General features: G+C 38.0%; 1 protein-coding gene across 1 annotated transcript in view; it reads right to left on the reverse strand.

Annotated features, from left to right (window-relative positions):
• hydin (HYDIN axonemal central pair apparatus protein) overlaps positions 1 to 19,020 on the reverse strand; it is a 94,984-nt gene that overhangs the window by 68,840 nt on the left and 7,124 nt on the right. Inside the window, 10 exon segments of the mRNA XM_055174500.2 lie at positions 16 to 151; positions 234 to 334; positions 2,898 to 3,133; positions 3,233 to 3,300; positions 3,916 to 4,139; positions 6,664 to 6,782; positions 7,111 to 7,210; positions 8,714 to 8,894; positions 9,066 to 9,267; positions 18,795 to 18,919. Coding sequence (XP_055030475.2) covers positions 16 to 151; positions 234 to 334; positions 2,898 to 3,133; positions 3,233 to 3,300; positions 3,916 to 4,139; positions 6,664 to 6,782; positions 7,111 to 7,210; positions 8,714 to 8,894; positions 9,066 to 9,267; positions 18,795 to 18,919 — 1,492 coding nt within the window.

Consider the following 19,020-nt stretch of genomic DNA (forward strand, 5'->3'; position numbering starts at 1 on the left):
AATTGGCAGAATTACCTGTGGCAGAAGTCCATAACATGCAGGGAGGTCAGTATTGTTGATAAGTTTAACTGATTGCTCATAGGGATGACCCAAGAAAACATGCTGGAACTGAAGATTCGGGTTCTCAAGGATCACATCGGGCACAGTACATCTACAGGAAGATTCACAGACAAGCTTATTGGCTGGAGACCAGCAAAACTGTTTTATCCTCCCCATGAAAATTTTTACTCTACCTGGCTTTAATTGGAAGAGCCAAAACCTCCTCCCCGACACCCTGAACATCCAGCACTAAAGCTAGATTGTAGTATTGCACAGTGTTGGAGCATAAGGTTAACTGCAACACATAACAAAAAGAAAAAAATTTTAAGACATCAACTCTGATACACTTCATAAGAGTTTACATTACCAAATATTTACACATAACAGCAGAAATGGCTTTATCAATGTTTCAATACCACTATTATAATATTATGTAGAGATTTAACAGCGTTTGTCTATATAGCGGGGAAAATAAGTATTTGACACATCAGCATTTTTATCAGTAAGGGGATTTCTAAGTGGGCTATTGACATAAAATTTCCACCAGATGTAGCCATCAAACCAAATATTGAATTCATACAAAGAAATCAGAACATTTAAGTATACAAGTTGAGTCATAATAAATAAAGTGAAATGACACAGGGAATACGTATTGAACACAGTTTATTTAATACTTTGTAAAAAAGCCTTTGTTGATGATTACAGCTTCTAGACGCCTCTTATATGGAGAGACCAGTCGTCTGCATTGCTCAGGAGTGATTCTGGCCCATTCTTCCACACAAATGGTCTTTAAATCTTGAAGGTTCCTTGGGCCTCTTTTATTAACTTTAATTTTCAGTTCTCTCCATAGATTTTCTATGGGATTTAGGTCAGGTGATTGACTGGGCCATTTAAGCAACTTGATTTTCTTTCTTTGAAACCACTTCATTGTTTCCTTGACCTTGTGTTTTCATTTTCAGCTTTCTGGTAGATGGCAGCAGATTTTTATACAGAATTTCCTGGTACATTTCTCCATTCATCCTGCCTTCAAAAATATGAAATCTGCCAGTATCCCTTGGTGAAAAGCAGCCCCAAACCGTGATGCTTCCACCCCCAAATTTAACTGTTGGTATGGTGTTCTTGGGGTGGTGGGCAGTGCCATTTCTTCTTCAAAAATGGTGTGTAGAATGACTGCCAAAAAGTTCAATTTTGATTTCATCTGACCATATTATAGTTTCCCAATAAACCACACGCTTCTCCAAATGCTCGCAAACTTTAACAGAGCCTCAAAATGATTTTTGATCAGCAATGGAGTCTTGCGTGGTGAGCGTGCATGGATGCCATGGTGGTTCAGTGCATTGCTTATAGTTTTCTTTGAAACAACAGTACCTGCTGATGCAAGGTCTTCCTGAAGTTCTGCCCGAGTGGCTCTCCTGATTATTCTTTGGAATCCTCGGACAGGGATCTTACATGGAGCACCTGATCGCGGACAGCTTATGGTGAAGTGATGCTCTTTCCATTTCCGGATAATGGCCTCCACAGTACTCACAGGAACATTCAGCATTCTGGAACTGCGCCTATAACTATTCCCATCAAAATGCTTTTCAACAATAAGATTACGTAGATCTTAGGAAAGTTCTTTGCTTTTACCCATCATAAAGTCTTTCCTATGTGCCTCCTGGGTAATGAGAAGCCTTTATAGGCCATCAATTAGGACTAAAGCAGCTAATATCAATTAGTACTGATAGGGTACACAGGGTTTCTCTCTCAATATTGACAGATTTCAGGTGATCTCCTGGCTTTCCTTTGCCATTTTGCACCTTGTTCTCTTCATGTGTTTAATACTTATTCTCTGTGTAATTTTTACTTTATTTATTATGACTCAACTTCTATACTTAAATGTTCTGATTTCTTTGTATGACAATATTTGGCTTGATGGCTACATCTGGTGGAAATTTTGTGTCAATAGCCCACTTAGAAATCCCCTTACTGATAAAACTTTTGATGTGTCAAATACTTATTTTCCCAGCTGTATGTTGCCTATTACAAATCACCATTTTAAAACTGTCCAGAAAACAATAATCCTCTCTCAGCAGTGTATTTAGTGAGATAAAACTGCACATATGGGATCACAGACAACTGTCAAAAAGAAAAGTACTGTACAGTATCTGCCTGAGAGAAACAGCAAAGCACCCTCCAGGTGCTGTTTCACTGTAATATTAACATGTCTGCTAGGCTGCGAGCCAGCTGTGCAATGCATCTGGGAATATTGTCACTTTTTACTAATACAAATAACCACAAATCCCTAATATGTATTCTTGTGCTGAGGCCTCATTAGAGCATGGCGGGCAGCAGTCGTGTCACCGAGCGGGAGATGCACATTTGCACATTGACAGGAGACACCCACATCCACAGGAAGCATAAAGACAGCTGGACACATCCAACAGATTAGGCCCTCCGAAATGCTGACAGCTCCCATTGATGGGAAAAGACCAGCACATGACAGGTACGCAAGGTACCTGGCAACCAGTGAAAGAAGTATGGGCGAGATAATCACAGCCCCACAGAGAAAGAGAGAGAGAGACAGGAGCCGCGATTCTCATTTATCACATTTTCCAATATATTCCACTTCCCATTTTCTATTAATGGAATACAGGGGCTCTTTTTTAAACATCTGAGCTATCTGATTCTTATTGGGTATTACAGGTCTGCTCTGAAATTAGGTTTCAGAAACAAAAGTTTTCTTCCTTTGATGTTTGAAACGAGAGATCGCCTCAAGGGGCCATTCATTCTTTTGCATAGGGAAATCAATTCAAATCACTTAGTCCATGAGATAATGTGTTGACGGCTCAGCGTAGAATCCGAAGGAGCGAACATACCTGGATGTCAATCTCACCCAGAGAACGAACAGTTCCCGTGGTGAATGATAAGGTAAATTCTTTTGGCTTCCTCTCCGTTTTGTCCCCCGGAGCCCATTCACTTCTGTCCAGATGAGCGACCTGATCCACGCTGGTAGTACTGCTCTGTCCTGTGCCGTCTCCAGGGATCCGTAGCCCAAATTTCATGGGCACCATTGAAGTATTGCTAAGGCAACATGTCAGCGTTTGTGGAAAGCCTTGGGTCAGCGAGAGAACATTACTGAATACATAACGAATATGCAAAACAACCATTAATCAATAAGAATCATGCTGATTGATGAAGCAAGTGCATTTACCAAAGGACACTTCTCCAAAGTTAAGTTCTGGAACATTGAAGTGGAACGTAGGCCCAATTAAGCACCCCCTGCAACAGATGAAACCAAACAAAAACTTTTACAAAGGAACAAGCGAAGGCCAAAGAAAATGTTGCATGAAAGTAATCATTCAAAACTAAAAGGGCCGCCGAGGCAAATCCAGTGGAATGGGAAATGAGTAGCATTGTTTTCAGATGACAATGCAGTGTGGTAGTTTTGGATTCTCTATGTTCAGCACTTTTAATACCGATCCATCTTAATCAAACTGGAAGTGGCTTGTGCTGGTGTGTTTGAATGAGTTCTGCTTCACTTATTTAATTAAGGCTCAGCCTTTTAAAGATTCATTTAATCTGCCACAAGCTTAATGATTAAAACAACAAAGAGTGAAGGACAATCATTGATGCTGTTTGGTAATGATCATGATGGGTTCTGTTGATATAGGTCATTCTTTGCATTTAAAAAAAAGGGCATGTTTTTGGGTTTAAGCACAACACTGGTTTAGCTCGAGCAGTACTTTCGTTTTATAAGCTAATTCTTTTTAGTAAAAAGTGAATGACAATGAATGTGGGAAAACAGGCGGAATGCTTCAATGGCTGTTTAGTAAAACAAAATAACCTAAGTGGACCAGGCCATTTTTATAGAGGGTTAAAAGCTGTGAGGTTTACCTGAAGGTGACGGTGACTGGCTCAGGGTTACCTTCCACACTGAATTGTAACTCTTCGAAAAAAAGTCCAAGTTTGTCAGAGGAAAAGTTGACCTCCAGTGTCTGGCAGGCTCCGGGTGGGATCACACCCTCAGAGGGATTGAAGGAAAAGCAAAGACCCAACACAGTACAAGGCTGTGTTAATCTGTATGCTCCCTTTATCAGCCCCTTGTTGTTTAAAAGCAGCTGAAACACATGAAAAAAATGATATTTTCATTCAGTTAAGTAATGTATAGGATCAACCCATTCTCAAGAAGTGTGTAGAAATAGCAAGCATTGTAAAAAGTCATGCAATATACATATATACAATTTTTTGTGTTTATATAAAAATGCCAGTACTTCACGTTCATTTAAAGGTATAGAGGAAGATTTTCCAGAATATTTGAAAAGAACCGCCCCTCCACTTTTTTAAAAAATGCACATGCGCAACACTCTACCTGCTCCAGAGAGGGAATGCCTATTAAACGTGTGCACAAGAGAGAGCATGCACGAGCCTAGTTCTTCTCTTCGCTCTGTTTACAAGTTGCTGTCGGCATATTTACCATGTTTGCGCGGTTCGTGACTTGTGCCAGGGCTAGCATCGCTAATCATAGCTTACATCAACTTTTACTAGCAGTGATTTTAAATGGATTTCTCCAAATAGCATGACAAACTTTATCTGTCGAGTAGAAACTTTGTGTGGGAAGCCCAACCTGTGTTTTTAGCACACGCCAGCGTGTGAAATAGTCTCCCATAAACACTCTTGTTTCTTTCTTTATAGGCCTGTCTCTTCTTGTCATACAATCCGTAGACACTTTTTCTCTTGCGACCCTCAGACATTTTGAAAGAACGCGATGAGAACGCGAGCTTCAATAAATGGCTGAAACCGTAGACCACCACACATATACACCTGAAAGTGCGCATGTCCAGAAAGCGAACCTAGGGACGAGCACGTACGACAGCCTTACGTCAACATAATCACCAGAATGATTGACAACTGGGATGACGAATAGTCTTGATGATGACCAATAGTCTTAATGATCCACCTGGAAAAAGAAAATCTTCTGCTATATCTTCAATATGACACATCTTTTCACATCGTTCAATGTATTGGTTTTTTCATTTTTTTCATTTTTTTTTTAAACCATTGTCGCTGGGTTTGGGGTTAGATTTGGAATTTGCATTAGGATGTCATTTAATATTAGGGGTGTCATGAGTCTCCAAATCCTCGATTCGATTACATTTTCGATTCTAAGGTTAAGATTCTATTTGATTCTCGATTTTTACTTTTTTTTTAAGAACAGGTTGCTATGCCATTTTAAGACTAAACTTTTATGAAATATAATATCTGACCTTAAACCCAGAGATGCCCTGCAATGTTAGTCATGCTGCCAGTGGAAAAATATGGTACACGCACATACCTGATAAAACAGATGAACATTCCTGTCAGAACTTTGCACCTTAAAAACGCGCTTTTATTACCGTCAGACTGTGAGAACCTACCCCAATAAGTCATGTTTAAATGCTGTTTTCATAACTCTTAAGCAACTGAAATAAGTTGTTCTAAAACTTAAACAGATCTCAGTTCAGAGAAACGACCAGTCCTGTCACAGACGCCACTCTGCTGTGCATGTGCGCGTGCTCTGATTTAGTTCAGCTGAAGGCGCTTGCTGTTTTTTGTTTCCCATGTAAAGAGCAGCTCACATGTTGTCTCCTGCATCTGCCATGCTATCTTTTAACTGGCTGTAGCTAGCGAAGTTTAGACGAGGTTGACTCGCAGCACTCAACACGTGTTTTTTTTTTCCCGCTTGGCAAGCAGACCAGACGTGACATGGGGGCGTGGCAGCATCAACAATTCAATTTTTTTTATTCAAAGCTCGAGGTTGTGATTTTATTTTATTTTTTAAATCGAAATTGTGACACCCTTATTCGATATATAGCTTTCTCTGTGTTTTTTTTCTATTTTTAAACCAAAAAAGTCACTTGGAATGGAAAATACAAGAAAAATTGAGAAACCAATACATAAAATAACGCAAAAAGATGTGCAGTAGTAAGTGAGCGGGAAGGACTGGTGTTTCATATGCACGCAAAAATGGAATTTGACGTACGTATTGCACGACTTTCACACTGCGTGTTATTTATACGCATGTCATGATTCTAAATAATGATGTTGAATTTAACTGTATATAATTATGCGGTATATAGTTAAATAATTTCATTTTTTACCACTAAGATCAATGTTTAATTACACACTGGGAAACTACCTCAATAGGAAGGGCAGCAGGGCCAGATTTAAACAATATAACACTTCCAGGACAATTTTATTCAAGATCACACAAAAGCTCAAATAACAAACAGAATTGATAAGACATGCTGTTTGCATAATTCAACACAGAATGTGATTGAACTCAGCCAAACATTGCTCTATTTCAAGACTCTGTAATACTAAGAGGCTTTTATTATTTAATTTAAAATGCTGCTATGCTACACTTGGCAGATTGTCAGCAAAATAAGATTAAATTTTGATGTCAGTTTCTGCATGCTTTCACAGTAAATCAATCTTTTGAAGAGATGCATCAATATTTCCTTTCCCACTAGAAATAGATGCTTTTTTGTGTAATGAATGGAGGTAATCATGAAATGTCCTGATTTTAAAGCTGTGCACAAAGGTTGACAAGGGGACAAATTGAACTTGGATCATGTACAATGTTAAGCTAAAACCCAGTGTTACCTTATAGCTCTGTTGGGAGCCGATTACAATGTTTCCCATGTCTAGCAAGTTAAAGCTGAACTGCAGTTTTGGACCTATACCCTCTCCCTGTATAAGGAGTGGCAGCCGAGATTCCCGACCTGAGAACATGAAGAGCATTCAAATGAGAAAACACAAAGCAAATTACAAATACTCTGCAAATGAAGGAAAGGTTAGCATAATGAAACCGGCTGTGAAATTTCACTGGTCACAATATAAACACCTTTACTTTTAGGTCACTGCTAATCCAAGAAACCAAAATATTGACGGACCTTAGTCAACATGCAAATAAATGCAAACCATGCAGATGGGCCACAGCCCCACATGCAAATGTAATGTATGTTGTTAGAAAACAATACCATTGTGCATGCATATAGTAGAAAAAGTTTATCATTTAACACATTATTTTGTGGTGATGGTTTTAAGTACCAGTGATTTCACAGTATATAGTCTGCTGGTAGATTTTGGCTTCCTGGGGTCTGAAGATGATGGTCACCTCTGCACTGGTGTTGGGCCAGATTTCTCCTTCCTGTGAACAACACATTAAGTCTATAATTGTACCTCAGGTACCAGAAATTAATTTTTATGCCCTCTAAACAAATACTACATTTGTAGCTATCCCATATGCATTAATTTAACACAAAAAAAATGGATTCTACACAAAAAAGCAGGGCATCCACTCTCTCAGAGATCTTATTTCCTATATCTTAAAAATGTATAAATTAAATGCAATTTTAATCCACTTCAGATAAAAGCATCTGCATAAGTATAAATAAATAACGACTGCTTTTCTGATGGTGTAACTTAACCGTATACCGGCATACTATGACAAATAATAGCAAAATCATCCATAGTAACTCATGGTAAAACCAGAATTACTAAGAGGAGTAATATGTGACCAGAATTTCTCTGCATGCATGCATACATGTGAACTCTCACAGGCTTCTCACCGAAGCAGAGACACATATAAACTGGTGCAAGTCTAACAACCAAAGCTGTTAAAACAGGTGATCCCATGTGCTAAAACCCATGAACTGGGGAGTTACTGAGATCTCCCATAACTCTTCAGCAAGACACTGACAATTAGGCTGCCCTAGGGGGCAGGACTCCCAATTACTCTGGAGAAAAGCGAATCACAAGTGACCAAACAGCATGTTGATGTCACCAGCTGGTACTTCTTCACCTGCAGGTAACAGTTGGCAGGGCATGTGTGATCAAGATCTACTCCAGGTAAACAAGTGCTAACATTAATGTTATTTTTGCTCTGTCTCTGTTTTGTCCTGCCAGAGCACCAAGCAATGCCCATAGGAGCGTAAAAATTAATAAGAAAGCTAAAAATGAATCCAATAAACAAAAATGCAATAAGCTGCACCTCTGTACACATTAAAATATGTATGCGCCACATGCACCGTGAGGTGGCAGAATTTAGTTGCATGTGTCATTCGAAGGGCAAGCGACTGGCCATGTGTAAAAGTGCTGAGTTGGGTAAGGTAAATAGATGCAGATCTGTCATAATCCACTAGCACTGCTGCAGACATATAATACAAACACTAATAGATACACAAAATTGGGGCTTAAATATAAGGATTTGCAGATTACGGTTATTAGTAATTAAATATTAAACTGATGCAGAATTCAACAAAAAATTAGAAAACTGATTTAGCTGGACAGAACATAAGTGGTCATTCACATATTTCAGTACTAAATAATGAATGAACATAAATGTTGAACTTATTGAACAAATATAAAATTAAAACGCTGCCCATTCATAAGAGTCAGGTACATGATTTTTCACTCTCACCCACATAACAAAGACGTACAGCTAATTAGAAACTCTCTGTATCTTTTAAATTGCTTGGCTGAGTGGAGTGATGTCTAAGTTTGCTTTGCACCATATGTTTAGGCATATGTTTATACAGTATGAGGACTTCCTGAGTGTCGAATTTAATTGCCGGTTATGTAATGTTGCATTGTGGTAAACAAAATACTGAAACGTTGAAGCTTTTCATGTGTCTTGCAGTGAGCAACACACCAGGGGCCTCATGACGATGTGCTGGCCATCTAAAGCCGAAAGCTGCTGCTGGGTCTGCACCAAACGCTCCTGGAGGCTCTGAGAGAAGAGCGAAAGACAAGCCTGCAGAGAGGGATCAGCGCATTCTGTCAGAAACTGTTCCATCTCATTGTACTTTTTTGGGTTAAGCTCTGAAGAAAGCCTACAGGAAAGAAAAAGACAGAGAGATAGTGGTAAAGAGAGGATTTGCTGAAACAGACATTCATGTCTACAAGTTCACTTTTTTAAAGAAAATTTTAACTTAACTGTATACTGTAAAAAAAACTATTACAGCCAAAATGAAAGGACCTGATTGAAGTCAAACAAGTCAAACCTTAATTTGTCTTGTTCTTCCTCATCCTCGGTGGCAAAGTTCTTCCACTGGTAATGCACAATGGAATCACTCTTGTTTATTATTGCCACTGTCTGGTAGTTAGCCAAGGTAATGTAGGTGTTCTCCACTACAACAGAGTTCCTGTCCAATCCTACATTTATATCCGTTGACTCTCCATACAGGCTGATTTGGATGTCCTCTCCTAAAATATATTGGCCATAAAGTTCACAGATTTATCCATGTAAAGGTATACATATGAAAATAATATATTGTCAAAACAATAAAGATGTAAACTGGCAATATTTTAACAATTGAAGAGCTCAGATACAAAAGCAGCTTAACGTCATCTTCGTCAAAAATGAGATGATGATATTGACCAAATGCTCTCTGTACATATTATTCAAATCAGCTCAATCCTGGCATCATTAGCTTAATCAGGCCATTCAGAAATACTGGTTTGTAGGCAGAATACGTTAAACAGCACAGTGTATTTTATGCAAACTCCTGAATGACGAATTTCAATTGTCCAGCAGCAAGAGGTTTTTTTTAACGAGGTTAAAGGAGGTTTTACCTAATATGTTAGGACACTGACCTAATTTTTGAGCCTTTGCCTGTATTCAGAAAGGACAATGAAGAGTGACTGAAGATTTTGCCAAAAAAACTTTCATGCACTTAAAGTGACATTCCACTTTTTTGAAAATAAACTAATTTTCCAGATCCCCTAGAGTTAAACATTTGATTTTTGCTTTTTTTGAATCCATTCATCCTATCCCAGGTCTGGTGGTACCACTTTTAGCATAGCTTAGCACAATCCATTGAATCTGATTAGGCCATTAGCATCGCGATAAAATTAACCGAAGAGTTTCGATATTTTCCCTATTTAAAACTTGACTCTTTGGAGTTACATCGTGTACTAAGACTGACAGAAAATTAAAAGTTGCGATTTTCTAGGCAGATATGGCTAGGAATATACTCTCATTCTGGTGTAGTAGTCAAAGACTTTGCTGCCATAATATGGCTGCAGGAGGTGGAATGATATTACACACAATTCGCAGTGCCAGAATAGTCCCCTGCCAATGAAAGTTACTAAGGGGACTATTTTCGGGCTCTGCGTAATATCATTGCGCCTCCTGCAGCCATGTTACAGCAGCAAAGTCCTTGACTATTACGCCAGAATAAGAGTATAGTTCCTAGACATATCTGCATAGAAAATCACACTTTTAATTTTCTGTCGATCTTAGTACATGATTTAACTACAGAAGAGTCAAGTTTTAAATAGGAAAAATATCGAAACTCTTTGGTTATTTTTTTGCGCGATGCTAATGGTCTAATCAAATTCAATGGATTATGCTAAGCTATGCTAAAAGTGGTACAGCCAGACCCGCAGATCAGCTGAATGGATTCCAAAAAAGTAAAAATCAAATGTTTATCTCTAGGGGAGCTGGAAAATGAGCATATTTAAAAAAAGTGGGTTTTGCAGGCAAAGACAGTCAATACTGTCAAAATAAAACAGCTAATGTGACATTTGTAAAAATAATGCATTTCAATATCTGTTTGTAAATGACTAACCTTCTCATTGCCATTAAAGTGAAATTTCTGAACCCAAACATTAGAGCCTGGTAAAAAAATGCTAATTTTCATGAAATCATGTCAGACGGAATTAAAGGGTTTTGCATCTGAATGCTTCAATTGTTCTTAGTAAAATATTAAAGATTGTGGTATTTTTAACATTATATACACTGTAAAAAAACCGTAGAAATTTGCAGCTGGGTTGCCGGTAACTACCGTAGATTTAAATGTATGTTATTTACTGGCAACATTTTGTTCAAAATTAAATGAACATTTAACATTTACAAGTATTAGAAAAACAGCATCAAGCAAAACATTCTGGGAAACAAAATCTGAAGCAAAAAACTGAAAAAGGTTGATGATGATTTCCCAGAATGCTTTGCATGAGGCTGTTATTGTATATTATCTAAATTCAGAGTTAACTCAACTGGAAATTTGAATGAAAAAAAATACAAAGATACTGTCATCTCTTAGCAAGAATAAAATACACAATTAAAAGTTTGAGAAACTGTAAGATCTTTAAAACGGTGAGATCTTTAAGTCACCATGGTGGTGGTGCTATGCAAACAAATGGAGATGTGTTCTTTTTTTGTTACCATGGTGGTGCTGTTGTGCCACGATTGTGAACCTTAAGGCCCATCAGGACGAGAGATCCCCAATGAAACAAAGTTTACATGATCTCAGACTGTCCAACCAGCAGCGAACACAACACAGGTAAAATTCAAAACAAGAGTCCAATACAGCGCTGCAGGAGGCATATGTCCATTTTACCTACATTTTATTTGTTTTGCTAGTTTGGCTACATTCAAAGCAGGAGCTTCATGCTTAGTGAACTATTACAACCCCACCCTGTCTATCTGTCTTACTCACGCACCCAAACAAAACACAAAAAACAGACATTCAAAAGTTAAAACAATCATTTGGAATATATAAATAATACAAACCAATACCGATTATGTAACTTCTGCTCTGAATACATGCACTCGTCTGCGAACATATGTATGCCTTTAAACTGACAAACACATAACTGGGGGATATAAATGCAAACCTGCTGAAAAGTCAAAGTTAACAAATATATAGCAAGAACCTTAACCAGATGAATACTGCAGAGAATCTAATTTCAACGGATTCAGAGCCATTCACAGCATGACTGCACATGCCATTTACTTGACATACACTTGTGTGTGTGCACATACACTATATGTGCACATATATATAATCTGTGTGTGTGTATGTTTGCAACTCTTGCAAATATTCTAGAGAGAATACTCTTATTTTTCTCAGCATATGCTTTTCTCTGATGACTTGATTCTGCAGGGACCCTGGGTCTTGGACACAAACAGACAAGTCACCAGAGGCCTTTGCGATTGTTAAGACATCACCAACCCCGTCCCATCGAGACCTGCATTGTATCAGGTGTATCACAAATAGTAACTCCTCACCTGTTTTTTTTTATATTGATGTCTTACAGTACACTGACAAGGTCTACTGTAAATGTTGTAAAAAATATCACAGTATAAACAAGCCAAAAACTGAAAGAGGTTTCAAAGTAGCTTTAGCAAAAAATTGTAACATCACAAATCCCTTCCAAACCCTAATCCTCGCAGAAAACGTATTACATTTACAAATAAATCATTTAGTTTGATGTATAAGCTGTTTTCCTCACGGGGACCAAAAAATGTCCCCAGAATGTCATTCGGACCAAACACACACACACAATTGACATAAACATTACATAAATTATGCTTTTGCAAAACCATTTCTTTGTTGCACAGTAGCAAATAAGAGTCTGAAGCATTGTCTCTACATTGGCTGCTCGGATTTGCAAGCATGCTCCTAGCAATACGACTGCTGTGCCTTTTAAAAAAGCCATTGCAATTCCAGATCATCTTATCTACCTGACACAAAAATATTAGCATTTATGTTTAAGCTTGGAAAGCAAGAAAAAAGCTGTACAGGAAAAGAGAAAGCGAGAAAGCGAGTGGATAAGGGAGATATTAGAGACCATCACAATTATCAGTGACATCTTGAATATGATACCATAAGAGGAGAAGACAGGTAGTGCGATGTGCTTTCTCTCTTTTCCCTCTCAACACCACTCTTACCCTTTCATCCTCTTTCTCCTTCAACTGATTAATTCTGCCTAGATATCACTTTTCACAAATGAGTCAGAGACATTTAACCTCTGTCTCTACATGCATGCATGGAGCTGTAAGAGAAAAAGAGAGAGAGATGGAAATGTCTTTGATGGGACACTATATCTGCCAGCAGGCTGAACGATTGTGGGAGCTGTTCACAAAGGGGAGGAGAAATATAAAAAATGAGGAAAGCTTTCATAGTGCTGCAGCGCATACATGTGCATGTGTGATGTCTTCATCATCTCACTTTTAAGTGCACTCTACAAGACCTGCAAAGATCCTTGAGGAGAAATCCAACCTTTTTACAGTATATTACAAGAAAGACCACAAGCCAGTCATAAGAAAACAACATTTGGACCTCCCAGATAAAAGTAAAACATTTGAATCATACAATACAATGATGCAAAATTATATTCATCAAATAATTTCACTTCAAATCTGCTTAAGCCCGACCTCACCCCATTCATAAATACAGATTTGTTTGCAAAATCCATTTACAAAAAAAATGCTCATTTACAAAGTAAACACGTCAGAGGGTTTTGCATCTGAACTTTTCATATTGTATTGAATTCTTATGGTACAAACACCAACAAACCATATGAGCAGCTGCTATAAATCTATGTAATCTCAATAGTAGAATACACTGATGGATAAAAGCAAAACAATATCATCAAGATCTGTGGCATTTCTCTGGAAGTGCATCACCAGTTTACACATTTAATTCTTACCGCAGCACAGCTGCTTTTTAAATGCCATGCAGGTTTGATGATTCAGTCAACATACAGCAGTAATTATCTTATTTATTTTCTGAACGTGTTGTGTATGCATCGCGTTATGCTGTCTGAGCAGAAGACGGACTATTAAATAGGAGAGGAACGGCGAGAGATTGATATAGACAGATGGAAAAGGCGACCCGCGACCCGTGCAAGAGCGCTGAAGTGTTTGTTTTGCTTTCGTGCTCAAAAATATGTTTTTATTCATAAACTCCGTTATGTGTGTGTATTCACTCCTCTCACCTCAATGTTACCATTTAAATAGATGCTTTCAGCTTTCCCTGCCTCTCTTGGCTCTGAATGCCACGATAATGAGATTTTGTTCCTATGTGAACGCCGTTAATGGCAAAATGCAACGGATGATATGATAGACTGCAGTTTGTAATGGGAAATATAAGAAATGAGATATGCATCTGCACATGGGACAAACTACAGGGCATTTGTCATACTAATGATCAAAATATACATTTTCTATTTAATGCCAATGTCTAAAGAAATGCATGAAATTGTTTTGGAGGGGAAAACCTATGAAAAATCCCTTGGTGTCCATTGAAAGAAACAGCTTTGACTGTAAATACTGTGTGAGTATTAGTGCATAGGACTCCCTTTGCCACACTGTCACAGCTGCTGTTCAGGGCTTTTTGGCCCCTTATGCATGCTTAACAGTCAATGGCCAAACTCTGCAGCTTGGATAAAGCAGATGATATGAAGCAAAACAGCTGAGAGGCTTCGAAAATGTAGGACAGATTACGTAACTCATCCACAATTGTGGCTCTGAAGAGATAGAGAGCCTCCACTAACTTAAAGGGACATTCCACTTTTTTTGAAAATATGCTCATTTTCCAGCTCCCCTAGAGTTAAACATTTGATTCCTACAGTTTTGGAATCCATTCAGCTGATCTCCGGGTCTGGCGTTAACACTTTAAGGATAGCTTAGCACAGTCCATTGAATCTGATTAGACCGTTAGCATTGCGCTAAAAATAACCAAAGAGTTTCAATATTTTTCCTATTTAAAACTTGACTCTTCTGTAGTTACATTGTGTACTAAGACCGAGAAAAAATTAAAAGTTGCAATTTTCTAGGCAGATATGGCTAGGAACTAGAGATCGACCGATACTCATTTTTTTAAACCGATGCCAATAACAAATATTTGGATGCTTATGTGCCCGATAACTGATATGCTAAACCGATTTTTATTTACTGTTATACTTCTGTTTTTGACATAATAATTACTACAACACTACTGAACTGAACAAACCCTTATAATAATAATAATCATCACAATCACTCCCTCTTTGCATACAAAGTAATAAATAGAGGGGTCTGAAAGAGTGAAGAATAATATTAATTTAATGAATAATGTAGAAACTATATTCCCAATACATGGACCATTCCAAACACCCCTATCATTTCGTCAGAAATGGACTGATCCAAAGTTCGCGCTGCGGTTGGCAGCGGGAGAGAGAGAAAACTATAGCGGAGTTGGCTGCTTGTTATGCATAGTTTATAGAGTAAAACAGGTGGATTAAGTGCCTTTTTTGGAATAATAGTTTTGACCAGCAACATGTAGCCTTCAGCAGTCCAACAAGTAGTTGGCAAAGAGGTTTTACAAATAATATGTGACCCACTCTGGCGAAATGAGTCGGAAGTCGCAACGTTCTATTTTAAGATATAAGCCGATAATGTGGAAAAACAATGAAATTTTCAAAAATATATTTTTAGCTAATTTCAAAGAACAGACATTAAAAAATAATCTCCCAAAGTTTCGTAGTCCAAATAATTGAGTAAAGGTGTTTAAATGACTATTAAAGTTGAAGCAGTTTTACTAAATTTGCTGGAAATTGCTTTTCCCAAATTCTCTCGTCACCTCCGAGCATTTCGGGGGATCCCCTGAAACGTATCTCTCCAAATATGGTGTTACACGTTGTTTTAGAGCCAATCAGAAATCTTCATAAACGCTGATCGTTTGTCAATGGGAAACCCCGGGGCACGCGATTGGTCCAGCCATCCTCCTGTCAGTCTCGCAGCACTCTCCTCTCCTATTTAACTCTTTTTTGAATTGTTTACACTGTTATTGTCAACTAACCTACACGAAGATATGATTGCATAGGCAAGCATTATTTGTTTTCTTTTTGCTTGTCTCTGTGCCTCTCTCAATTTCTCTCACACGCGCACGCGAGCGCGCAGACACGCGAAAACGTACACGCGCGCGCGCACGCACAAACACACACACGCACGCACGCACGCACACACGCACACACACACACACACACACACACACACACACACACAAACACACATTGTTTTGTGGGGATATTCCATAGACGTAATGTTCTATTCTCTCCCCCTAACTCAAACCCCAACCATCACAGAAACCTTTCTGTTACTTCACATTTTCAATAAACATCATTCTGTTTGATTTATAAGCTTGTTTCTTGGTTTACTGTAATAGCATTTATATTAATGTCTTTGGTCAAACTAAGCTGTAAAATAAATAGTTTATCCCTTTAAAAATGCAATGGATTTTGAAAGATATACAAAAAACGGGCAAAAAACTTTAAAGGCGTTTTTCTCAGGTTTTCAGTTGGAAAAAGAGGACAGACAACCTTAATTCAAATGTCTATATCTTTAAAACCATTCAAGGTATGAATTTGACTAGGATATCATTTGAAAGCTTATGATCTCCTCTTTCCATTGATACCAAAATCTCAATTTTGAAATTTGGGTCACTGTGACTCATTTTGCTGGATCAGGTCACATATCACTGACTGAAATATACTACATTCAGGAAAGTAACAAACAAAATGGCTTATATACCACTGAATTTCTTAACTGGTAATGTTATTTGATGTCAGAATAATTAATATTTTGTTGTTATAGCTTATGAAATGGCTGTTGACAGCGCTGTTATCTATGCATTTACTCACGCATTAACTGTATCAAACTGTGACCGCTTGCGGAGGTAATAAATAATTAATTAATATCCACAGACATTTATATATATATTTTAGCAAAATAATGTTTATCTGGTAAATTTTAATATAACTTAGGGTAAATCTTGTTAAAAGCTTCAGCCTTCAACCCCGGTAAGTGAACAGCACGTGATTTTGTGAGTTTGTCTCTATTCTTGGACAAACTGCATACATTGCTTTTAATATATCAACTTATTTAACATAACATACATTAATGCACAAATAAGATGTGTTATAAATGCCTCAGATGCAAAGTAAGTATACTCAAAGTCCTTTTAATGAAGTCGCGTCACTCCGCCGTCATATCTGCTGTGCACGCTGCTTCTGCTGCTGTGAGCTCCTCTCCTCAGATGCGTCCAGCGCGCAATTCTCAATTCTCTCGTTTATCGGTCAATCCGATATTACAAACCCGATATCCGATCATCGGAAAATGCTCAAATATCGGGGAAAATATCGGAAAACAGATATATCGGTCGATCTCTACTAGGAACTATACTCTAATTCTGGCGTAATAATCAAGGACTTTGCTGCCGTAACATGGCTGCAGCAGGCGTAGTGATATTACGCATGACCAGAAAATAGTCCCCTGCTACTAAAAGTAACCAAGGGACTATTTTCGGGCAGTGAGTAATATCACCATAGCAGCCATGTTACAGCAGCAAAGTCACTGATTATTGCGCCAGAATGAGAGTATAGTTCCTAGCCATATCTGCCTAGAAAATCAGCTTTTAATATTCTGTCAGTTTTAGTACACGATGTAACTACAGAAGAGTCAAGATTTAAATAGGAAAAACAGTGAAGCTCTTTGTTTATTTTTTAGGGCGATGCTAATGGTCTAATCAGATTCAATGGATTGTGCTAAGCTATGCTAAAAGTGCTAGCGCCAGACCTGGAGATCAGCTGAATAGATTTCAAAATGGTAATAAATCAAATGTTTAGGATAGCTGGAAAATGAGCATATTTTCAAAAAAAGTGGAGTGTCCCTTTAAGCTATAGTGGTAATTAAACACATTATGCTTTCAGAGGAACAGCATGGGCTTCAGTTACTCTTTAGCTTTGCAGTGCATTATTCACACAGACAGTCACAATGGTCCAGAATTCCAATCCATATCAAAGCTTTGGCTGGTTTATTGTCAATGTGTAACATGAATAGTAACTCTTTGATCTTAAGTGGGCACATCATATTGTAGCCTACAGGAAATTGCCTGGTCACTGATGGCACTGAAATGAGATTGTAAAACCACTGTTGAGCTATAAACATCAGATCAAAGATGTGAATAAAACTATATTCTGACTATAATCATTCTTGATTTTTTATCCAGACCTCTTTTTGTTCAACACAGACATATTGATATAGTCTGGGACTCCAAATTAAGCATTGCACCTTCATGCATGCACCATAAGAAAATGCAGGGTTTACTGTTTTCCCTATACAGTATAGACAAAGCAAGTGCAGAGACTCAAGACAACCCTGTGGGCTTATCTGAAAGGCAATTGGGACTACACAGAGTTGTTTCTGCCAACCCCAGAACCAAACCAATGAAGACATGCTGCAAAGCTACTACATGTAAAACATAAATGAGAAGGAGACAGGAAAAGGCGCTAAATTAAAAATGATACTCTCCCGATGGGCTCAGAGTAGTATTTTTAGAGCACAGCGAGTATTAAAATGTTAATGGCAATGGCCTTCAACAGACTTGTATGTTTATTCAGCGAGACAGGCAGAGACAGCACCTGCACCAACCACACACAAAAGTCAAATTCTGAATTACGTGTTTAAGTACACAATTCATGCAAAGACTGGCGTGTCATTTTGTCAACAAACACACACTTTTACTCACATACCATTTTAATTTTACACCTCTTATCTTCATCTTGTGTATTTCAACCTGCTTATTCAGATAAAACAACACCTGAACTATTTTATCCTATAAAACATCACCTGTGAGAAAGGATCAGCTGTGCTGGCAAATGACACAGAGCCCAGAGATTTAATGAGTTCAAAAAATAGCCTGCTACTGGAAATCAAAACAATTTATTTTTTGTTTTACCACTATTGTCTGTGCAGTATGTGTGTGCTTTGTGAGACAAGATTTGTATTAGTAGAGTATGGATGTAGAAGGAATATGGGTGTGTGTAGAAATCAGCATATATGTGTCATAGTAAAATACAGCATTGCTGCTGTCAGTGTCTGTGTGGCAGAGGAGTTTGAGGGAGGAGCCTGTTTTCATAGTGATGTATGGAAATCTGGTGGTGATGCAATTAACATTAAGTACCTGAATGGTAGTGCAGCAGCAAATCCTGGCTGTGGTCCCCTGTGGTTTTAGGCAAGAACTGAACAGTAACTTGCATGCTTTGACCCACATCAAGTGTGCTGACTGAAGGCTCAACAGAAAATGGGCTGTAAGGAACAGAAACTATTATAGAGACTTGTCACCAGAAAAAATGCATTATTAAATTAAATAACGGTTTATTGTTAAAAGATTAATTCTGGTTCTTTAC

Source organism: Misgurnus anguillicaudatus, chromosome 15 (assembly GCF_027580225.2).
Source record: "Misgurnus anguillicaudatus chromosome 15, ASM2758022v2, whole genome shotgun sequence".
In the NCBI taxonomy this organism is placed as follows: Eukaryota; Metazoa; Chordata; class Actinopteri; order Cypriniformes; family Cobitidae; genus Misgurnus; species Misgurnus anguillicaudatus.